Source organism: Nicotiana tabacum, chromosome 11 (genome assembly GCF_000715075.1).
Source record: "Nicotiana tabacum cultivar K326 chromosome 11, ASM71507v2, whole genome shotgun sequence".
NCBI classification, from domain to species: Eukaryota; Viridiplantae; Streptophyta; class Magnoliopsida; order Solanales; family Solanaceae; genus Nicotiana; species Nicotiana tabacum.
In genome coordinates, this window is record NC_134090.1 from 154,869,799 (window position 1) to 154,892,094 (window position 22,296).

The 22,296-nt window shown below is 38.5% G+C and overlaps 1 protein-coding gene and 2 non-coding genes across 3 annotated transcripts; 1 reads left to right on the forward strand and 2 right to left on the reverse strand.

Moving 5' to 3' along the window:
* Window positions 1-2,390: 2,390 nt before the first annotated feature.
* Window positions 2,391-2,493, forward strand: LOC142166652 (small nucleolar RNA R71). The gene has a single exon (XR_012697055.1). It is a non-coding gene; the product is annotated as a small nucleolar RNA R71 (small nucleolar RNA).
* A 3,498-nt stretch (window positions 2,494-5,991) lies between these two features.
* LOC142166750 (U12 minor spliceosomal RNA) lies at window positions 5,992-6,155 on the reverse strand. The gene has a single exon (XR_012697128.1). It is a non-coding gene; the product is annotated as a U12 minor spliceosomal RNA (small nuclear RNA).
* An 881-nt stretch (window positions 6,156-7,036) lies between these two features.
* On the reverse strand, window positions 7,037-17,101 carry LOC107777255 (sulfate transporter 4.1, chloroplastic). Its single transcript, XM_075225605.1, has 17 exons — window positions 16,502-17,101; window positions 14,791-14,839; window positions 14,130-14,331; window positions 13,356-13,524; window positions 12,637-12,702; window positions 12,442-12,549; window positions 11,498-11,605; window positions 11,325-11,390; window positions 11,040-11,100; window positions 10,805-10,932; window positions 10,297-10,338; window positions 9,413-9,529; window positions 8,904-8,955; window positions 8,293-8,431; window positions 8,039-8,127; window positions 7,708-7,784; window positions 7,037-7,594 (listed from the first exon to the last, which is right to left on the reverse strand). The coding sequence occupies exons 1-17, from the start codon at window positions 16,847-16,849 to the stop codon at window positions 7,277-7,279; spliced, it is 2,139 nt and encodes a 712-aa protein (XP_075081706.1). The 5' UTR covers window positions 16,850-17,101; the 3' UTR covers window positions 7,037-7,276.
* Window positions 17,102-22,296: the final 5,195 nt, after the last annotated feature.

Consider the following 22,296-nt stretch of genomic DNA (forward strand, 5'->3'; position numbering starts at 1 on the left):
GTCATGCCACCCTTTTTAGGCACACATTGAACCGGGCTAACCCAGCTACTATCAGATATTGGGAAAATGATTCTCGCATCTAACCACTTTATCACTTCTTTCTTCACCACTTCCTTCATGTTGGGGTTCAACCTTTTTTGGTGTTCCTTGGAAGGTTTGTGACCCTCTTCCAGCAAAATTTTATGCATACAGTAGGCGGGGTTGATCCCTTTTATGTCTGTCATGGTCCACCCAGTGGCAGTCTTACACTCTTTGAATACCTGTAAGAGTTGTTGTACCTTCACATCTAACAAACTAGATGAGATAATAACAGGTAATGTGGAGTCAGGTCCAAGGAACTCATACCTGAGATGGGCGGACAGTGGCTTCAACTCCAGCTTTGGGGGGTTCTTCGATGGATGGCTTGGCTGGAGGAGTTTCTCTATTTTCTAAGTGCAAGGGCTCAAATTCAAGAGTTCTGTCCCAGAACCCTCTGCCCTCTAGTGCCAACACCCATTCCGCCAGTTCTTCTCCATTCACCTCATCTAAATTCATCAGGCATGCAGCAAGAGGGTCCTCAATAGTCAGCATCTCATCATCAGTTTTGACAATTACATCCACGACATCAATAAGAGAGCAATTGGCAAATTCACTTGGTCGCCTCACAGATTTCTGCACATTGAATGTTATCTCTTCATCGTTCAATCTCATCTTGATCTCCCCAGTCTTACAATCAATGAGAGCTCTCCCAGTGGCCAAGAACGACCTTCACAAATTATGGGAATTTCTTCATCCACCTTGCAGTCCAAGATCACAAAATCTGCAGGGAACACAAATTTCTCCACCTGAATCAACACATCATCTAGGATACCAGAGGGTCTTTTTACAGTCCTGTCAGCCAACTGCAACAACATAGAGGTGGGTCTAGCTTTTCCAATCCCCAGCCTCTTATAAATCGCCAGGGGCATAATATTAATGCTTGCCTCTAGATCACAAAGTGTCTTAGCAAAAGAAAAATTACCAATAGTGCAAGGAATTGTAAAGCTTCCTGAATCAGATAGCTTCTCCGCAATTGGTCTAGTCACCACTGCACTGCAAGTCTGAGTAAGAGTCACCATGGCCAGGTCTTGGAAATCGAATTTTCTCTGCAGTAAGTCCTTCATCATTTTTGCATACCCAGGCATCTCTTTCAAAGCATCTATCAATGGAATATTTACCTGGATTTGTTTCAGCATCTCCAAGAATTTCTTGTACTGCTCCTCTTTTTGGTGCTTAGCCAGCCTCTGAGGGAATGGTGCAAGAGGTTTCTTCTTCCCAATGATTTGGGACTGCTCTTTATCAGCTGCCACCTCAACTACTTGTTCTTGGGCTATCTCAGCTTCTTTCTCAGTCTCAATCTGAATGGTATGCTCTTCCTGAGCAGGCTGGACTGTCACCTCTATCAGTTTCGTTGACTCATCTAGCTCAATGGGCACTGGTATGAGAGTCTCAGCCTGTCTGCTCTCTCGATCCCTTTCTTGCTCTACGTCTAAATCTCTTCCATTTCGTAGACTCACTGCCATCAGCTGCATCGGGCCTTGAATATTGGGGTTTATTTGAGTGTCTGCAGGTAATGTCCCATGAGGACGATTGTTTAGAGATATTGAAATTTGGCCCATCTACACTTCAATATTCTTGATAGCTAAATCGTGTGCATCTACTCTCTCACTAATTTTTGCATTAGACCTAATAACCTGCTGTATCATTGCCTCAAGTCTAGCAAACCCATCTTTCTGTCATCCACCATACTGCTACTGAGGAGGGTGATACCCCTGCTGCTGATTCTGATTGTTATATCCCTGTGGCCTTGGGTAAGGTGCCATATTTTTAGAAGGTCTCATACCTCCCATGTTCCCATTGTTGAACTGTGGCTGGACTGGCCTGTACGACTGATTTTGCTGGCCTCAATTCTGACCACCCTGTCTCTGGCCTCCATAATTAGACACATAGTTCATGTCTTCAGGGTAGTGATGATGCTCATGTTCTGCATTCCGCTAGTTACCAATTGACTAACTAATGCAAGATGTGCACAAGCCCCCATTGGTAGTATCTACGATGTGTACCTGCTGCTTCTGCCCTGACTCTTCCACCCTGACTCTTCCACCTTTTTAGTGAGTATACTCATCTCTGTCAATAAGGTGGCCATATTTTCAGCCATAGAGTTGGATGGATCTAAGGGCACTGAGTGAACCACTGGAGTGATAGGTGCATTCCTGGTTGTCCATCCCAAATTATGCGCCATCTTATCAAGCAAACTCTGGCCTTCTCTCCATGTTTTGCTCAAAAATGCTCCACCAGCTGAAGCATCAACAATGTTCTTCACGCTATCTGACAATCCCATGTAAAACCGCTGCCCCAACATCAGATTTGGAATATCATGGTGCGGACATATAACCATCATCCCTTTGAAACGTTCCCATGTTTCATGTAGTGTCTACATTGGTCTCTGTTTAAAACTCAAAATTTCATCAATTCGTTGAGCAGTCTTGTTGGGTGGGTGGAACTTGTTATGGAATTGCTTGACTAACTCTTCCCAAGTTGTTATGGAATTTATGGGGAGTGAGTTTAGCTAGGTCTGGGCAGCTCTTGTCATTGAGAATGGAAACAATAACAGCTTGATTGCTTCCGAAGTTACGTTGGGCTGCCTTTGAGTTTTGCAGATTGACAGGAAATTCTTCAAGTGCTGTTGAGGATCTTCGACTTGTGACCCCGAAAATAGTCTCTTGTTTTGCAACAAGTGCATCATGTTATTCGTGATTTGGAATGATTCAACCTGTATCTGCGGGACTACAATCGTTGTGGCCAGATTTTCAGTTGTGGGATGTGCCCAGTCATAGAGAGCAGCCTCTGGCACAAGAGGTGCCACATGTGCTATTGGCGCTGCTGGGTCTACCACGTTGTCCCCCATGTCTGGTTCGACTTGTTCAGTTGTTTGTTGTTGTTTGCTTTTCCGGTTGGCCCGATTCAAGGCCTTGAAAACTTTCTCGGGATCTGATAATGCTTTAAATACTTCACCAGTTCTCGATGAGTTTCTAGGCATGCACCTATACAACCAAGTTAACAAACGTTAAAATTTCAATGTAAAGATTGGATAAAGAGAAAACTGACTACACTAAGAATTTTTGTACTTCTTTCAATTGTAATTGATAACACCGTTAATTCCCCAGCAACGACGCCAAAATTTGATCACGCCCAACTATGCCTTAGAAAAAAGACACGCGGACGTTGCAAATATAATCTGAGTATTTAGCCCAGAGTCGAACCCACAAGAAATTAACCTATCAATTACTTTCATTGGATTTACTAAATTCTTCGGAATCAACTTTCCAAATGTTGTCAATAACAATTGATGGTATTTCTACTAACTAAGAATGAAAGTAAATAAGCAACTGAAAACTAACTATGATTAAGTTGTAAATAATTAAGAGAAGGTTCTAAGGTTATGATTTCCCTATTGATGGAATCCCTTCCGGTTATGTTTCATATAGATTCACCAAATCATCTCTATCAATCATGAGCACTCCTATTACCGTAAATATCTCCCGAGTAATCACGATAATTTACTAGACGCACTCTCCCGAGATACGCTAGCTGGCTTTGTTTATTACAGCTCACTTTAGATTGCACCTAAGGCTTTGTTATCCCTAATCCCGCCTTTAAACCCGCAGTTATTGATCTCTCATATACTTTGAGAGTGGTGTTGTTCAACAATTACCTAAATATGTACTCTCTCCCGAGTTATGCACACTAAATAGGCACAGCTAATTGAGGATCCTGTCAATTAACTACAACAAACACGTAGTTGAACAAATAGAGATTACACTAGCAAACTATATTAACATCACAAGAAGTTCATCCTTCAATAGGTTTCATCAAAACCCTAGACTAAGAAAAGAGATAGAAAAACTCTAATGTTTGATTGATATTCTCACACTTGTTCTTGCCTCCAAAGTAGTCTAAAACAAGCTTAAAAAATTCTTGGACGAGTTTCTAAAGCTTATAAGGGTTTGAAACAAGTTTTTCGAATTTACACTTTGGTCCCCAAATTTACTGACAAGTGAACAGTGCACCGCGATCGCGGCAGGACCGCGGTGAATGCTGAGTATTCTGCCTCGCCTTTTGATCTGCCGCGGTCCAAGGAGCTGCAGACAACATACACATTGCCGGAAAACGAACGGAGCATCTTGTAACTATTAATTAGATGTGCCCCACCAAATCATGACATCTCCATAGGAATATAATCCCCTCCCACCCCCCCCCCCCCCCCAAAAAAAAATCACAGAAAAAGAGTTACAAAAAACCTCCACAGTAAGAACGTGATCTCTTCCTATCTAAAGCCTTATAGGCAGATTTTTTTCTACCTTAGGAAATTCACTAGACTAGAGTTCTATATAGACGAGAAACTAGCTAATTTTTAAGTAGTTCCAAATATTCCAATAGTTATTTACCAAGAACTACACCCTAAGATATAGGGAATTGCTAATGAGTAATGACTCCACAATTAGTGGAATTCTAGAAGGTTATGCTTTTTGTTTCTGAAGAAAGATGACAAGACCTCACGGGAACATTATCCTAAACTAACAGTCTATTCTAAATTATACGCAATGAAGATATAAGAGGAGAGTTTGAGGCAATGGTAAAAGTTGTTGTCACGTGACCAAAAGTTCACGGATTCAAGCTACATAAATAAATTCTTGTACAAATACAAAGTAAGACTACGTACATAAAACTCATTAGTCCTACTTTAAATTTAATACATAACAGAAACTTAGTACATCGGGTTGGTCTTATTTTTATGCAATAAAAAAAATCTCCAAATTGAGTTGTCGGTGGGACAACTCTGCTAGAAGGATCCCGCGTTGTTAAGGACAACACGCGAAAAATGGTACCTCCATCCTACTAGACAAGTACACAATCAAGTGACATATCAAACACCTACCTTTTCAACTAAGTCCAAGGCGAGAAGCCAAGGAAATTGTTCGTGAAGTAGACAATTTAAATTTAACAAAAGATTATTATTCTTGAAGGAAGCCTTTGAACAACGGTAAAGTTATTTTTGTGTGACTTAATAAACCACGAGTTCGAGCCATAAAATCAGCTATAACTTGCATCAAGGTAAGCTGCCTAAATCATACCCCTTGAGATGTGGCCTTTCCTCTGACTCTGCGTGAATGCGAGATGCTTCGTGCAGCGGTCTTCTTTGTTGAGGGAATTCCCTTTTTTCACATGTGAAGTCTGCAAAAAACAATCATCATCAAAAATAAATGTACGATCAATTCCAAATTCAATATTTTATCAATTGAATGCCCAAACCGTAATGGCAAGTTCATGTCAATTTGATCTAAAAATAAAAGCCCACATCTTTATTTTATTCTTGTAGCTCTAATTTTCTTTCACACAAGCAGAACATATTCCATCTGAGATCTGACACAGAAGAAACAGAGCCACGCTAGTATATGAATTCAACGCCCGAGACATCTATATGCGACTCACTGTAGCGTTACTGGACTAGGACCATATAAAAAGGCAAATGTGGCAAATTACATATTTGAGCGGTCGGCCACGTCTACTCCGGGTATTGAACCAGGGAGAAAGGCGCAATATAAATAATATACGTTAATATACAAAAAGTAATAAAAGTTTTTTATACAATTTCCCTAAAAAGTTACTAAAACACATGAATATATACTGCTTCCTACTCTCCTAGGGTTTTATATAAAAGGAGCTTCGTACAGAGGCTCAAATGTACTGGCTTTTAAGATTTGGTGCCCCCTTATTTTTCAGTCCCTTCGCACTTTATATTAGAATAGTCAACGTGCGCTTATAATTCAGAGTCGAATTTCCAAATCATACATTCTTTTCCAAGGATATTACTACAGTAATGTTTCGATCTGCTTTTACAATTCAGAGTTGGATTTGCAAAATTTACAAAGGAAATTATTACAGTAAAGTTTTGAACTAAGAATTGGGGGTGGGTTTGGGAGGCCCGCACAAGCGAGTTCTGCGAAGTAGGCAGCGTCAACACTTGGCCAGCCTATAACCCCTCCATAAATTCTTGCGCCACAAAAATGTTTGACGAGCGCTGCGGCCGGCTCTCACCGTCCGCTTTGTTTTCCTTACTCATTAGTTTAAGGCAAGATTTTGTGTTGCTGCCTCCTGGGTTCTTATACTACTGACATATTTGGCGATGATGTCCTGCTCCTCGATGTGGGACTTTAAATTCTTTGGAGTGTTTTTTCTAATTTTTTTCTTTCTTTAATAGATCCTAAAAAAGGAAATTAAGAGACAAATTGAGCCCAACATTTTTGCCTTTGGTTCAAAAAAAATTCAGTAGTTTGTAAAAACTGCTTTTCAATCAAACGTTAAGAAGGTAATTTTTTTCCTTTTTCAAATTTTGCAGAAGCTCAACAAATACAAAAGTAACAGCACGAAAAAAAGAAGAAAAATAGACTACTCCCAATTCCATCGACTAATCACCTAGATCTTACCATTACATCCAATTAACCATCATCACATAGGGGCTAGGATAGCAGTCAAGTTCCTCAACATTTTAAACCAACAAATTGTTGAACTAGATATTTAAAATAATTATTATGAGGAGTTCTATAAAATATATAAATTGGGAATACTGCTTTAAAAAGTTAGGAAACCCTTAGTAATTAGGGGGATAAAGCTACTCATCACTCATTAGTCCGTTATGAATTGATCCGGTAACTTATCGGAGATTAGTTTCTCTAACAATCAAACTAAACTTGCGCATAATTTTGCGCTGAGTTTGGAGTACAAGGATCAAAGAATCTAATTTTCAGTGTGAAATTGGATATTGTTATTACACCTACACAAAAATACTCTAAAATTTTCATTAATATAAAATATTTAAAGAAGTTGTAGGCCTTGAATAAGCTATTTGATTCGGTACCACAAATAAATATACTAGAAATATCATCTGAAAATGGCACTAAGGGAACATTTGTTTAACTGATTACTTTTGCAGGGAACTTCACTCAGCTAGCAGTTGTAAATAATGCTTTCTTGTATTTCCACTATGAGGTACAAAATTTGCACTGTCATCTTATTACAAACTTGGGGAAGAATGCATTTCCGCCGGAAAAAAGATACAGAATACACCTTACATATGATGAATAGCTCTGTCTGTTCACATAGAAGGCTAGTTACAATGAATCAATCAAAAAAGAGTCCAAAAAATCAAACACATTACATGACATACACACTCATACATTTTGTAAGCAGCCTTTTATCATGGCTTTTTTGACAACAGTGGCTCTAGCTGAGGGTCAGCACCTTTGGTAAGAAAAGATTCCTGGAAACCTGATTCGAGTTCAGGTTGAGAAAATTCATCTTTCCTTTGATTGAGTAGCCTCTGGAACAAGCTTGGTTTGTTTTCTGTCAAAAATTCCTGTGCCTTGGGAAATTCATTTAACCTCTGAACATGTTGAAGACAAACTTGAACAGCATCGTGAACTCGGACAAAGTACCACTCTTTGCCAATCAGATCAATCACACCAGCTCTAGCTAGGGTCAGAAGCACTTCGCGGTTGGGATTGGAAATGGCTAACTGCAATATTACACATATTATCACTGTGATAAGTTGCGAAATAAGATATTATTCTAGGATACAGAATTCGAGAAGCATGTTTGTGTAATCTGAACCAAAGAGAGACTCTCAACCTGAATGTCTCGTGATTTATATTCCTGGTGGAGCTCTTTCAGAGCTTGAACAGCACTGGAGTCTATATATGTAACAGCTGGAATAGATATGAGAACTGTGATTAGTATGAACAAAAAAATGAGAAATAGTCTACTCAACCCTCAAAGCATTTTACTGTTCTTCAGTTTTCACATCAAATACCAGAATATATTAGACAATTATAAAGACCAAAAATAGGAGCTTTAGCACTACTAAAGCATAGCGAAGGAAATAGCAATGGTAAATTTATCCTAATTTTGTCCTGACGACACAGCCTACGCTAGAAAAATGAGCCAACTCATGGAGACTTACGGGCCATCTCAAGGATCACAAAATGAATTCTTGAAACTTCTGGTCCTCGACCTGTAGATTCATCTTTTTCAATTTCGTAATCCCGTAACCTGTGAAAAAATAAAATACAGATCACACTTCACAGGGACATGTGGGATATGATTTGCTGAAAGCATTAACAGTTTAGTGAAAATGTTTCAGAAATACTCAATTCAAGGTAAAAACTTGCTCTCCTTTCAGAAAAAGAAAGAAAAAGAAAAACATCATGTTGTCACCTGTCTTTGATGTAACTGGTGTTGGCAAAGTAAATAGGTGCATCAATTCGAACAATCACAATCCCATTATACGTATATGCTTCGGGGTATTGTTGAGTGTTTCGGTAAATAGTAGTTCCAGGAAGACGCCCCAAGACAGCTGAAAGAAACTCATGTCATCGAAAATTATATTATTTATAAAGCATTGACCAGAAACAAAAGAAATTGAAACTTAGCACCAGTGGTTTAAACATCACAAGTACTTGATTATCTTGTTAACTTGCCAGTAAAGAACAAGAGGAAAAAGAAATGCTTGTAAAACTGAGCGTCGCAGCAAAATGAAATATATGAAGGAAAGAAAAACTACCAGATAAAACATTATATTGAGAACAGAAAATTTAGAGGACACCAGGAGGCACCAAAAAATAGCAATGCCAATATGAAGAAGTCAATGATGCAATTACAGGGTAGTGATATGAAAAAGCTTAAGAATCGTGCTGGCGACAAGCAGATATTAGTTAAATTTAAAAACTCCAAATAAAATTAATATGTCAAATTACATAATATAATCTGCTATGGCATCCGCAGATTTGATGTAAGTACATGGATATTAGACGATTGCAGTAACTCACCAATATGTGGATTTGCTGATTCATGGATAACAAAAGCAAGTGAGACACCAACCTGCAAATAAATGAGACCAAAAAATTGGCAAGCTGAGTTTAACCTTAAGATTATCAAATACTATATGTTTCCAACACAAAGGTTATCGGCCAGTAGTTATTGACCTCTATTGCATATTATCAAGTTCTTTTCCTGGGTAAGGAATTATAGCATGTGCAATGCAGGAATATTTTTTGGTTCCATTATGTGATATAACCAAGGCATTGAACTCCAAGCATTTACTTCAAAATATTTCAATGATCAAAGAATTAAATTTGAAGCATTTCCTGCAAAATGGTTGTACCAAAGAACTCTATAAAATTATGTAACTAACATGCAGGCCAAGCTCATAGCAAAAGAACAGTTAGCTGAAGAGGACAGATAGTTCTCAAATTTCTAGTGTAGGAAAAAACTTCAATTCAACATCCAGAATAAAAATGTACAATATATTCAGGTCTGGTTAGAGAGAAAAACTAACCCCAACAAGGACACCAATCTCTATGCCAAGCAACAAGGTTGTCATGCAAGTAATAGTCCACAACAGAAAATCTTTCTTGTCAACACGCCATAAAAATTTAGCCTCATCGTAATCCACCTGAAAGGAGGAAAAATAGAAACATGAATCTGACTTTGAAATCTAAGCATGAAACTTGCTGCAGTTAAAATTCATTCATCTCCACTTCCAATAATATGCAGAGTAAATCGTTCCTAAAACAGTCAACACTGAAACCAGGATTTCATCGTCTGATGCTTCAAGTTGATAAATATCTTACAGAAATCTGTGCTTAGCAAAAATAGTTAAGAAATAAACAAGGAATATTACAGGAATCATCTAAAACAAATAGAGAAGTGATAACTAAGAGCTGATTCAAGAAATTAAAATGCAAACCATCAAATGATTCTTGACAGCTGAAAGAATATTTCTTCTATCCAGCTTACTATGTTTTACTATATGACTCATATTTCCTGATCATACAGCAATTCTTCTTAGGGAAGATATGAATAGAGTGTCAGGAAAATCAAATAATGAACTGAAAATTCTCCTATAACAATTACTTAAAGAAGCCTCAGTGAAAAAGAAAAGGTAAAGATGCAGGATGTTCTTCCCTTGCTGGTCGGTGATTCGACACAAACCTTTCAAAGAACAGAATGTTAAAATACACAGAGCAGGAAGCTATGCCATGACAAACCCAAATGACGCATGATAGAGTAGTTGCTGGTGTATTTAGTTAAATTATGTTGATGTTGTTTAACTTCAACTAAAACTATATCTGTATATAAAAAAGTTACATTCAATAGAATGGCAACCTTAACAACATAAAATGAAACAACTGATTCCCTGGTAGAAGATGGCACACATACCAGTCCAATTACAGCAGATATCACAATAGCAGCCAAGGAACACTGCAACAGCAATACAAATGAATAAAAATCAAGAGTAGTGGAAGAGTTTAAAGTATCATAACTAAGACAGGAAATGGTCAAATGTTGACCACTAAATTGCAAGCATGCAATAATAAGAATATGTAGGAGCATGCAATAATGAAAAGTAGCCTAGTTGTAAAGACCCTCCGCCTCCAGCCATTAGGTTGCGGGTTCGATTCCCAGTGGAGCAAAACGAGAAAGGGCCAACAATAGGCTCCCTGGTAGGGGGGTTTGAGGGTGGAGTTTACCATGTCCAGAAAAAAAAGAAAAAAAGAGATGTAATCATCCTTTTAATCTGTTTATGCTACTATAGAACACATAACAAATTGAAGCCAAATTAGAGGATAAGAGACTGGAAACACATCTCAAACAATGTGACAGTTGAAAGTAATCTAGTTACCGACAGTAGGGTGAAAACTTTACACCTTCAAACAATATCCTTTACCTGAGGTATGTATTCAAATACAGGAGTCAAGAATAATAGAGCACATGCCATTATAATTCCCATCACAAGTCCCGATAAGCCAGTTTTTGCTCCACTTTCATGATTTACGGCTGATCTAGAAAAAGAGCCTGCCAGCGCATTAGGAAAAGAGAAACTTTGTCAGAAAACAGCTGGGAAAAGTTGTGGAAAGATACAAATGCGGAATTGATCAAGCCACACAATATTCCAAACTCACCTGTTGTAGGGTAAATTGAGAAGAATGAGCCACAAATGTTGGCCAAGCCAAGACCAAATAACTGTTACAATAACAGAACCATAAGAAGTTGTAGAACGAAATTTTCTGATTAGAGCATGACATTTCTTGTGGTTATTATACCATCACAAATAAAAAGAGGAGAAGAACGAAATATGAGTAACAAGTTAATGTTTATCATAACCTGTTCAAATCTCACAACAGAGCATAGTTAAACCGGTAAATGAATGAATAGCAGTTCTTGCGAGATCATCAAAAGTCACACACCTCTTGGTTCGAATCCAACTCATATCCATTTTTTGCTGCCAGTGCCTTAGCAATCCCCACTGATTCCTATAAAGTTGGGAAACTGGTATCACCTATCACAAAAGGATTGTCTAACCAAAAGATGAAATTGAAAAGCATGCACAATTATAATGAATGATTAAATTCTTACTTACCAGGATAGCTACACCAGTAATAAGAACTGTAGTAGGGATCAAAGACTTTACATGGTCAAAATGCTTTGGTACAGAAAACTTTGGCAGCCCCTGAGGTATATCACCCACCTAAACCAAAGCATACACATCTTTATTGGAGTGATAACAGTTCTGTCAATTCATATCATGTACAGTAACAAATAGGAAAATGTTTTTAAAAAGAACAAGATTGTGCAACAATCTTTTCAGTGACGTAGGTTCAATATTTCAACCAAGATCCTATGAACACAGAGCCACTCATCCTTCCATTAATCCATGCCTCTAATCATACTCAACTTTTTATCTGATCTGATTTTTAATAACACTGATACATCAAAAGTGAAGATATCCTTTCCTCTTTATATATTTTGACATCAAGGACGTTCCAATGTGCAAGCTCCTCCTGCCCCCCCCCCTCCAAAAAAAAGGTCAATGCAGCAATAGCTCCCTAGAGAAAAACCATAGACGACCCCTTGAAGTTTAATGAAATAATCAGTATAAGCATCAATCCTACTTTTCAGTCATATCTATTGCTTTAGTGATGGTAACACCCAATTAGGACAACATTTGTAGCTGACTAGAGCATTCTCAATTGTTCATGTGGACTCGAGAATATTGTTTTTAAAGTGAAACTGACAAACATATAAAAACAAGCATCAATGAATGTGTAGCATCTAAGGAAATGCTCTAATGGGATAAGTCAAAGTGGTTAACATCAAGATTTTGGTCCTACTGACCCTGCAGGTCAGATATTAATATTAACTTTATGCAACTATCCTTTTCGGTCCATGTGAGGAAAAAAGTGGCAAATGTAAGTTTAATCCAACATTATTGTGTTCTCGCATTAGCTCACATGTAATTTTTTTTTGCTAATCTTAGACTCAATTCCTGAAGTTCAGGTTGAGCTTAATACATGTCGTTCTCACCAACGAAATTGAAGGTGGATGATAGATTTTCACAAAAGTTGTACCCAGAACAACAGCTGTGAGGGGACCAGCTGCACGCAGAAAACGCAAATGCTTCCTTGTTTTTCCCTGAAGAGAACAATTAAAGCACATGAACCTTCATATAACTGATAAAACTAGTATATAATACACATGAAAATGTCGGTGAACTCCTACCAAGTGCTTCATGGTCAGAAGAATAGCTAGCATCAGTGAGCCCATAACAAAAGGAGGCCACGAGAACTACAAAAGGAAATCGAGTTAGCCTTTGAAGAAAGAAAAAATATCTTGTAGTAATTAGACAAAGAATCATCTCTCTAACTTAAGAAAATGAATGGAAATCATTTTGCCTTTTCCAAATCTACTCCGGAAAAGGCAATACGGAAATTTTGTTGACTTAAAACTGCCTGGAAACAGTTTCAAAATCCCCAACAAAACGATTCCAATCCTTTGACGACATTCAGCACTTATTCCTAACCAACTTATACGACCTTCATGTACTAATTCTTTTAATGAATGTCCTTTGTCTCTACATGATTGAGAAAAATGGCTCTCCAAGTTAATATTGTAGAAAACAATGGCTCTCCAAGTTAATATTGTAGAAAATTGCCCATTTATACAACCTAATAATCTTTGACTAAAACTAAAAATCCTCCCCAACAGTACAGTTTTGCAGAACAATCACGTCAAAGTTAAGTAGACAGGTACATCTGATATTGCAGAGAAAATTATAGTCTCTGCAAGTTCAGGCTAACAGTGAATAGCATTTCCGACACACGAAAGAAAGAAATCAAATTTTCAATTTGCATATTCAATGTAAATTACTACTAGCATTTAAGTTTCTCTTAGAATGCATAAAATGGAGTAACCTGCAAATGTTTAATTCTGGAAAGTACCTTATCTGCTCCAGCAATTATACTTTTGACTAGAGGTATGATTTTGCTACTCCGTTCTATTTCATAGCCCAAGAAGTACTTTGCTTCAGACAAGGCAATGACAAAAGCAGAGGCGGTTGTAAAACCAGAAATCACAGAGTGGCTGATGAAACGTATGAGCCATCCAAGCCTATGGAGGAGTGGAAATAAGGAGTGAGACATTTAACAAATTTAGTCAGAAAGATAATGAAGATGCAGAATTTTCAATCAGTTGGAAAGAGAACCGATCAAGGATACAGAACTCATACCCAAAGGAAACATCAAAAGGCCCATTATTAGCAATCATTATCAACTCTTTAGATGCTCAAGTTTCCAAGTCTTGCACGGACTGCGTTATTTGCATTATACTCCTCTTAGGAAGAAGTAGGTCTAGGTCAATGTTAAGCATGGTCTTTTTTCTTTTTTTTTTTGGTAAGTAATCAAAAAATTTTATAAATGCTTGCACTAAGCCAGTGCGACAAAAATATAACTACAAATTGTGAAATTCCCCTATTGTGTCTAAAATTGCTTAGCATGATCTATTTTTACAATCCCCTTTGTAATGAATGATTTCAGTCAGTTGAACAGGAACATGGTGAAAAAATTATCCTAGAAGCTCTGATTTTCTTTGTGCGTGTTAGGGGATGATAGACATGGAATCTGCTTATTTCTCACAGTGACTACAAGAGATTATGACAATCTGGAAAATTCAAATTTTAACAAAGTAAGAAAAACCAAAGCTTAAAGCAGAAATACCTTAAGAGTGCCATTGTGCATTCAAAGATGCCAACCATAAGTGCTAACAATATAGCAAGCTCCGTGTATAACTTGTCTGACGGATCAACTATGCTGCTCAAGACATTTGACACTAGAAGAGACGTCAATGCAACTGGACCAATTGCAAGCTGACGAGATGACCCAAATATGGTGTAGATAAATATAGGGATGAAACCAGAATCTGTTTAGCAAAGCTCAGATTGAGAGAAGATACAATCTTGAAGATAACCAAGCAAACAGAAGATAAAGATTTTGTTACTTATTAAGAATCAAATGAACATAGCTAGGAAAGATAGGTTCATAAACAACTAGACATTTGAAAAAAATCGGAAAAGGTCATGGAAATTAGTTTATCCAAGTAGAATTTTCTTTCAGATATGGATGCTAAATTAAGAAAGAAAGACAATGGTGCTTCAAAGAGGAGGAAAATTTTGCCTTCGTATTTCGAAACAAGGAAAATAACCTAAGAACCTAATTCACAGCTCCATACTTGAATCGAGATTTATTTCGATATCAGCATCAGTATTCAAAGGTCGTTTTGCTAAATTAGAGAAACATATTGAGAACGGTATCTGCTTCACTTTATCAGAATTAACAAAAGAAACACAAAGAAGTAAATAAGTTCCAACGATGTACTTACAAAGTCCATATATGGGTTGAAGCCCAGCCAGCTTTGCATACGACATCGACTGTTCACGCAACAGAATCAGTTAAAATGAAAATGCATACTATAATTTATTCATTCTCATTGAAAGACCAAAAGTGCCTCCAAAAAGGTACACTTGACAAGCAGTCTAGCATAAGAAGATAGCTCATATAATGCTTAATATTAAAGGTGAGGACATTTGGTTTACCCCATTATTGTTTTGACATTAGCAATTAGTCTAAAGGTTCCAGCGTCTACATACTCATTCCCAATCAAAAATAACTTAAGAAGACAAGTGAGCCCGACAAGGCCTTCAGTCTATAACGTCATCGATTATAACTTTTTTTAGGGGGCAAGCATCAATTATAACTACTTTGAGCCTGTACTACAGATCATAAGAGTAAAAAGAGGACCCGGAGCTGCATATAATCTTAACTTGTGACATTGGTTTTGTGAAATTGGTAAAATACTTTTAAGAAACGTGGAGACAAAATGGAATGAACTGACACGAATTATGCAAATGAAAAGCAGAGATATGCCAGTAAGTTCATAACTAGAGGCAGATCCAGAATTTAAATGCAGCGAATGCATTACTTAATATGTATATTTAGAGAGTCCTTAAATTATATATATACACACACATACTCTGAACCCGATGCAGTACATGCACCCACAGTTTATAAGCTCGATTAGCCTCTGTGTATAGCAAGAAAATGGAGGGAAAAAAGTAGTACTCTCTCTGTACCATTTAATATGATACAATTACTAAGTAAACCGCCTTTTTTTAATTACAATTTTTCAAACATATTTTTTAATATATTGAGTTATTATCTATTTGTCTCATAATAGTACTTTTTACCTAGTTTACAAATCTGTAAACTTTATTTTGAAAAACATGAAAACCTAGACCCTTGTCCCCTGAACTCTAACACATAAAATTGGACGGAGAGAGTGATTAACTAGGCACCACCAACCTATGAATTCTATAACAATGACTAGGATGAATTTACAGTATTATCAACTTAGCTCAGCAATGGTTACAGTAACAGGGATGACAATTCTGTAAAGGATTTTTATACAGTGACATGAAAATTTTACACCATTAGTGTAATTTAACCAGTTATAGCATATTACTTACCATTTATTCTAGGTTACATCAATGTTATTAAATAGAGTTACCATCAATTACCTTTAAGTAATCTGATTGTGTAAATATTTTTTGAATCGTCAGTGCATTATAAGCTCTTCTGTAAGTTTCAATTCATAATTTAGTTCAATTCATCAATTTTTTACACCATCATGTAATTTAACTTAAGGGAAGCCTTGGAGCAATGGTAAAGTTGTCTCTGTGTGACCTATAGGTCACGGGTTCAAGCCGTGGAAGCATCTAGTGAGCTACTAATGCTTGCTTGCATTAGGGTAGGTTGCCATATCACACCCCTTGGACGTGACTCTTCCATGGACCCTGCGTGAACGCGGGATGCTTTATGCACCGGGCTGCCCTTTCTTCTTTTTTTTTCATGTATTTTAACCCACAGTTTATTCTAGCTTACCAATCAATGTTATTAAAAAAGTTAACAGCAATTACATTTTAAGCAACTTGATCGTGTAAAAAATTTTTATACGCTGCCAGTGCATTAAACATAAACTCTTCTGTAAAAGTCAATTCATAATTTGACCGGTAATGAAAAAAATTATATAGTACCTGAGGAACGAGCATGATGCCGACGGTGATACCAGCCATGAGATCAGGTTGCAAGTACTCATTCACTTTATAAGTTCGCATCCAACGGGAACAAGGAAAGAAGAAGTCAATCCACTCAATCCAGGTCATCCTTTTCATCCTCGCCTTCCATTTCGATACAACAGACGGCGAAGAAGAAGACGACGTCGTCGTATTAGTTGACGGATGTTCCAGCGGGATGATTTTCACCGAGCGGTGGCTACCGGCCGACATAGAAGTAGGTGAAGAAGAAGAAGAAGCAAAATTATCTGCGGAAGTAGCTATAGCCGTGAGGTTTTGGGAGCTAGGAGAGGCGTAGGTTCTGTCCATGGCGGTTGGTTAGGGGCGCATAAATTTGGAATGCGATCTCAGCGGCGAACGGCGGCGGAAAGAGGAAAATGTTAGTGGAGTCAGGCGGAAGGTGGCCCCACCGGCGGGGAGTGTCAGAGGACCTGTGGCTGTGTGAGGAAGAAGAAATGGTGATTGGCGGAAAATATTATAACTGCAAATGCCACATGAGAAATGAGGAGAGGGCCACCACTGCCTTATAAAGACTTAAAAGATGACACAAATCTGAATCCTGATTCAGGAATCTCATTCCACCTATTTTATTCTTGTTTTTCCCCTTTTTTGCTTGTCTTTTAAGTAACTATTTATTTTAGCTACTCTAAACATTTACTTGCACTTGGTTGAACTTTATTACAGTTAGCCACTAATAACACATGTATTTAGATAACGATATCACCACAAACAACCTATGGAAAATCCACTCAAATCACCCAATATACCACCGGAACCACCGGACGACACTGTCATGGAAGAAGAAGAAGCAACCCAATCCCACTCTTACAAGGAAATGCTACTTGATAAGCAAAGCACTACACAAGCGAACTACTTCACTACAGAAATTCAATCCACCTTAAAATAAGGAAAAGGCAAGGAAACAATAGGTCCTATAATACTCTCTCAAGAGAATAAAAACAGGCTCTATGAATCATGGCGTTACTCAGTTATCATAAAATTGTTTGGAAAAAAATGCCACACTATCTTCTCCGATCTAAACTAGTTGATTTATGGAACCCATCCGAACAGTTAATCTTGATTGACCTAGGATGAGATTTTTTTTCATAGTCAAATTTGGTAAAGAGGAGAATCTAGTGAAAGCTATACAAAAAGGACCATGGTTCATATCAGGGAATTTCTTCTCAGTAAGAAGATGGGAACCCAAATTTGTCTCACAGGAAGCAACTTTATCCTTCACTACAATTTAGGTAAGACTACCACAACTACCCACCGAGTTCTATGACAAGGAAGTCCTAGAAAAAGTGGGCAGGAAACTAGGAAAACTCCTAAAAATTGATACATGCACCTCATCCACTCTCAGAGGAAGATATGCAAGGATATGCATACATGTACCCTTGGAAACACCAGTTGCTACCTCAGTCACAATAGGGGACCACAAACAGTTGGTGCTCTATGAAGGAGAAAATGTTCTATACACTGGCTGTGGAAGGATGGGGCACATCTTGAAAGGATGCCTACACAGACAAAGACAACAACAACCACAAAACAAAGACAGCCCAGAGTGCTCAAATACTAAGCAAAATGATGTTCCATGCCATACACCAAACAAGGAGGAAGAAGAAGAATAGAAAGTGGTCTCCTTCCCCAGAAGGCGTAAGAAAGAGTTCAACACAAAGCAAAATGAAGCTAAGGACAAGACTAAAAAGGATAAATCATCAACAAAGCCAGAAAGCATCAAAGTGAAAATGTTTGATGCTACATCAGGTAAGTTTCTTGAAACACAAACTTTCCGTTACACCAATAAATCTAATACGTTACAGAAAACGGACCAGATCCAACCCACTTCCACAAAGGGACCACAAGTTGGACAACAAAATACAACTGGGTAGCCCAGAAGAGAACGGCCCAACACAAGTGTTAAACGGAAAGCGGACCCAGGAAATGACCAAATGCATACAAATTACAATCCCATGACTCAAACAAAAGAAAAGACGGACCCCATGACCACTAACCCAAACCAAATGGACACTACCCCACAACCAAAGTCAACACAGCCCAAAAACCAAGAGGAAAGCCAAAAATGGCAGACTTGGCCACCATACACCTCGGGGAAAATAGACCCCATAGTAGACCACAATGATAACCACTACAACACCACATCTCCCCTACCAACACCAACTGGAGAAAATCCCTCCATGAAAGATCAAGAGCCAAAACAGTATAATCAAGAAATCTTCAGTGATTTGACAGAACCTATCAACTCAACCGAATATCAGATTAACCCCCATTCCCAGCGTTCCAGACACAAACCCCAAAACAATAAACATGATTATTGATCCCAATTCACAACCGTCAGAAACGCTTGATTACCCCAATACTCCATCCTTTATTACCAACCCAAAAATGGATAGAAACAAGAAACCCAAAAATGGAACCAAATCCCCACCCCCCAATCTTCCTAACCTCCACCCCACCACCACCGGACCACCTGCCAGCATCATGGCTAGAGATGGCACTCCATGGACAAGCCCTAAGCTACGATTTTCAACTGGGCGAGCAACAAATCTTCCTAATCATTCAGAACCCAGCCCATCTCGCAAGGGTAACAGCAGAAGACCTAAACAGGGGCTTGGGGATGCTTGGAGCTCAAATGTGGCAGTCAGTCATGGAGACCCACCCAGCCAACATGAACATGAATAGCGACTTGTCTATCCAAGACAAGATTCAACAGATCTTCAACAGTATCCCATTCTTCCCAGATCTCACAGTAGCGGATACCTATGCAACACCCCAGTTCAAAATATTCTAACCGGAATCAACTCAGAAAACTTCACCTTTAAAGCAGGAGAAACAACCATAACCACCCCAGCAACAACCACCTCAATCGCCTTTGGGGAACATCTCCAAAGGAATTTCAACAGCCCTGGAGATACTGAGGAACAACAAGGCGCCAATGGACCATGGAGAAACACAAATCGACAATCTAGTAAGAGTTGAATCATTGTGGCTGGAAGCAGTAAGGGCGGTGGAATTCAGCGTGGACCACAGCGAGACATTGATCTTACTGTGCCCAAAGAATCTAGTTCGTTACGGATTGGACTTCTCATCTCACCTGAACCAAGGTACTCTCAAACCCCTCCTAACCCTAACCCCAATGATGAGATCCTAACAATCTCAACACAGGGGACGAGATGCGATGCAACCTAGGGCAGGGAGAAAGCATCAACGAGCACCAGCCATCCAACACTGAACCCTCTAATGAATTTCATAATATGGAATGTTAGAGGGGCAAACAGTGCGGAGTTTAAGCGGCACTGCTCTGAAATGGTCAAGATGCACAAGCCTATGATGTTGGCTCTCCTAGAGACCAAAATGGCAGACTACAAAAAGCTTACTAAGGAGCTTCAATTCGACATGCATATTCAGTTCCCTAGTATTGGCCACTCTGGAGGCATAGTGATTATGTGGAGGGAAAATTTCCTCCAAGTTGATGAGGTAGCTATCAACTCTCAGGGTATCCATGCCATGGTCAAGGTATTACCCTCAAACCCACCCTGGTTTTTTCTGCAATTTATGCCAGTAACCACTTTGAGGATAGAAGAGGACTCTGGGATAGTCTTGTTGACATCTCAAAAAGACACAAAGGAAGTTCGTTTGTGGGTGGGGACTTTAATGAAGTCCTTAAAGTAGAAAAAAAAATTTGGGGGGCAACCCTATAAACACCCACAGAAGTAACTCCTTCTGGAATTGCATTAACAACTGTCATCTTATAAACCTAGGGTTTAAAGGTAGCAAGTATACTAAGTCCAACAAGAGGTACAAAAACAGAACCTATCTAATACTTGAAAGAATTGACAGATGTTTGGCTAATAACCACTAGTTAAAAAAGTACCCTGAAGCAAACATCACTCACCTTTCTAGGACCCAGTCTGATCACTGCCCTATGCTTGTCAATCTAAGTAATACCAATCCTAGTCCCACCAATAAACCTTTCAGGTTTGAATCAATGTGGTGCAACCATCCCATGTTTCAAAACCTAGTTAGGGACACTTTCAAGCCTGACTCTACTCTAATTCTTTCCACCTCCTTGTTCAAGGTTAATGCTCTCAATTGGAATAGACATATCTTTGGAAACATCTTCCACAAAAAAAAGAGGTTACTAGCAAGGATAACAAGAATCTATAAATCCTTTCTCTATCCCACCAGCACCCCTTTACAAATCCTGGAAAACAACCTCATTGAGGAGCTTAACTCAATCTTAAAAAATGAAGAAGATTTTTGGAAGATGAAGTCCAGAATCCAATGGCTCTTTGATGGAGATGCCAACACTAAATTCTTCTATACATCCACCCTAAATAGAAGAAGGAGGAACAAAATTCTTTCTCTCCAAAATGACTTTGGTCAATGGATGGTTGAGGAAGGGGAGATCAAGCAGGTAATCTCAAAGTTCTTCCAAGAACTCTATACATCCTCCCTACCATACTCTTAGAATTGTTTATCTTCCACTGAAATCCAAGGCAACTGCCTCTCTCAGACTCAACAAACAACAATTGGAATGCCTATAAGGGATAGTGAAATTAAGAATACCATCTTCTTCTTCAAGCCATTCAAAGCCCCTGGGCCAGATGGCTTTTACCCCTTCTTCTACCAAAAATATTAGGACATAGTGGGTAAGGATGTCACTCATTTCTGCAAAAACTATTTCTCCACATCAACTATGGACCCAGTCATAAATGAAACCCTTCTATGCCTCATTCCAAAATGCCCTCAAGCCACAATGATCAAAAACTTCAGACCCATAGGCTTATGCAACACTGTCTACAAGACAGTAACAAAAATCATTGTCAATAAGATCAAGCCTTACCTCCCCCACATCATTGGGCCTAGCCAGGCCAGCTTCCTCTCTAATAGGAAAGCTTCAGATAATGCCATCATAGTCCAAGAGTACATCTTCCACTTTGTCAAAATGAAGGGAAAATTCAATAACATGATCCTAAAAATTGACCTGGAGAAGGCTTTTGATAGACTTGAATGGTCTTTCATTAAGCAAACCCTCCATGGTTTCAAACTCCCGAACACAATCATCAATCTCATCATATCATGTTTCAGCTCCTCCACCATCTCTGTAATTGTCAATAGAGAGCAAACTACCCCTTTCATGCCCACCAGGGGCATTAGGCAGGGTGACCCCCTCTCCCCATACATGTTCATCATGTGTATGGAAAGGCTTTCAAGAGCCATTGACAATAATGTCACCCAAGGGGAATGACACCCAATCAGCATTAGTAGAAGTGACCCTAAAATATCCCATGTCTTCTTTGCTGATGACTTAACTCTCCTTGCAACTGCAAACCTCTCAAGTTGCAACACAATCATGAATAACCTTAATTCCTTCAATCTAGCATCCAGGCAAACGATCAATCTCAATAAATCCAAATATGCTTCAGTGCTAACTGCCAACCTCATCAAATGGAGCTCATCTCAAACACTCTCTTCATAAAAGCATCAACAAACTTTGAGAAGTACCTGAGGTTCCCTATTTTCCATAAAAGACCCACTCATAGTGATTTTTAATTCATTATTGACAATCTCCACTCAAAAATGGCAGGTTAGAAAACCCGCATGCTTAACATGACTGAAAGGACCACTCTGGCAAAAGCATCACTAAACTCAATCCCAAATCATGTCATGCAATACATCAAGCTACCAACAAAACACAAACAAAGAAATTGATAAAGTTTAGAGGAACTTCA

Excerpts from the sequence above, each read along its gene's own strand:
- LOC107777255 (XM_075225605.1), bottom strand. The coding sequence starts at position 16,849 with ATGGACAGAACCTACGCCTCTCCTAGCTCCCAAAACCTCACGGCTATA. Across the intron at positions 12,703-13,355 it reads TAATTGCTGGAGCAGATAAG|TTCTCGTGGCCTCCTTTTGT; the intron begins GTACTTTCCAGA and ends TTCCTTTTGTAG. Across the intron at positions 11,101-11,324 it reads AGTTGGATTCGAACCAAGAG|TTATTTGGTCTTGGCTTGGC; the intron begins GTGTGTGACTTT and ends TTATTGTAACAG.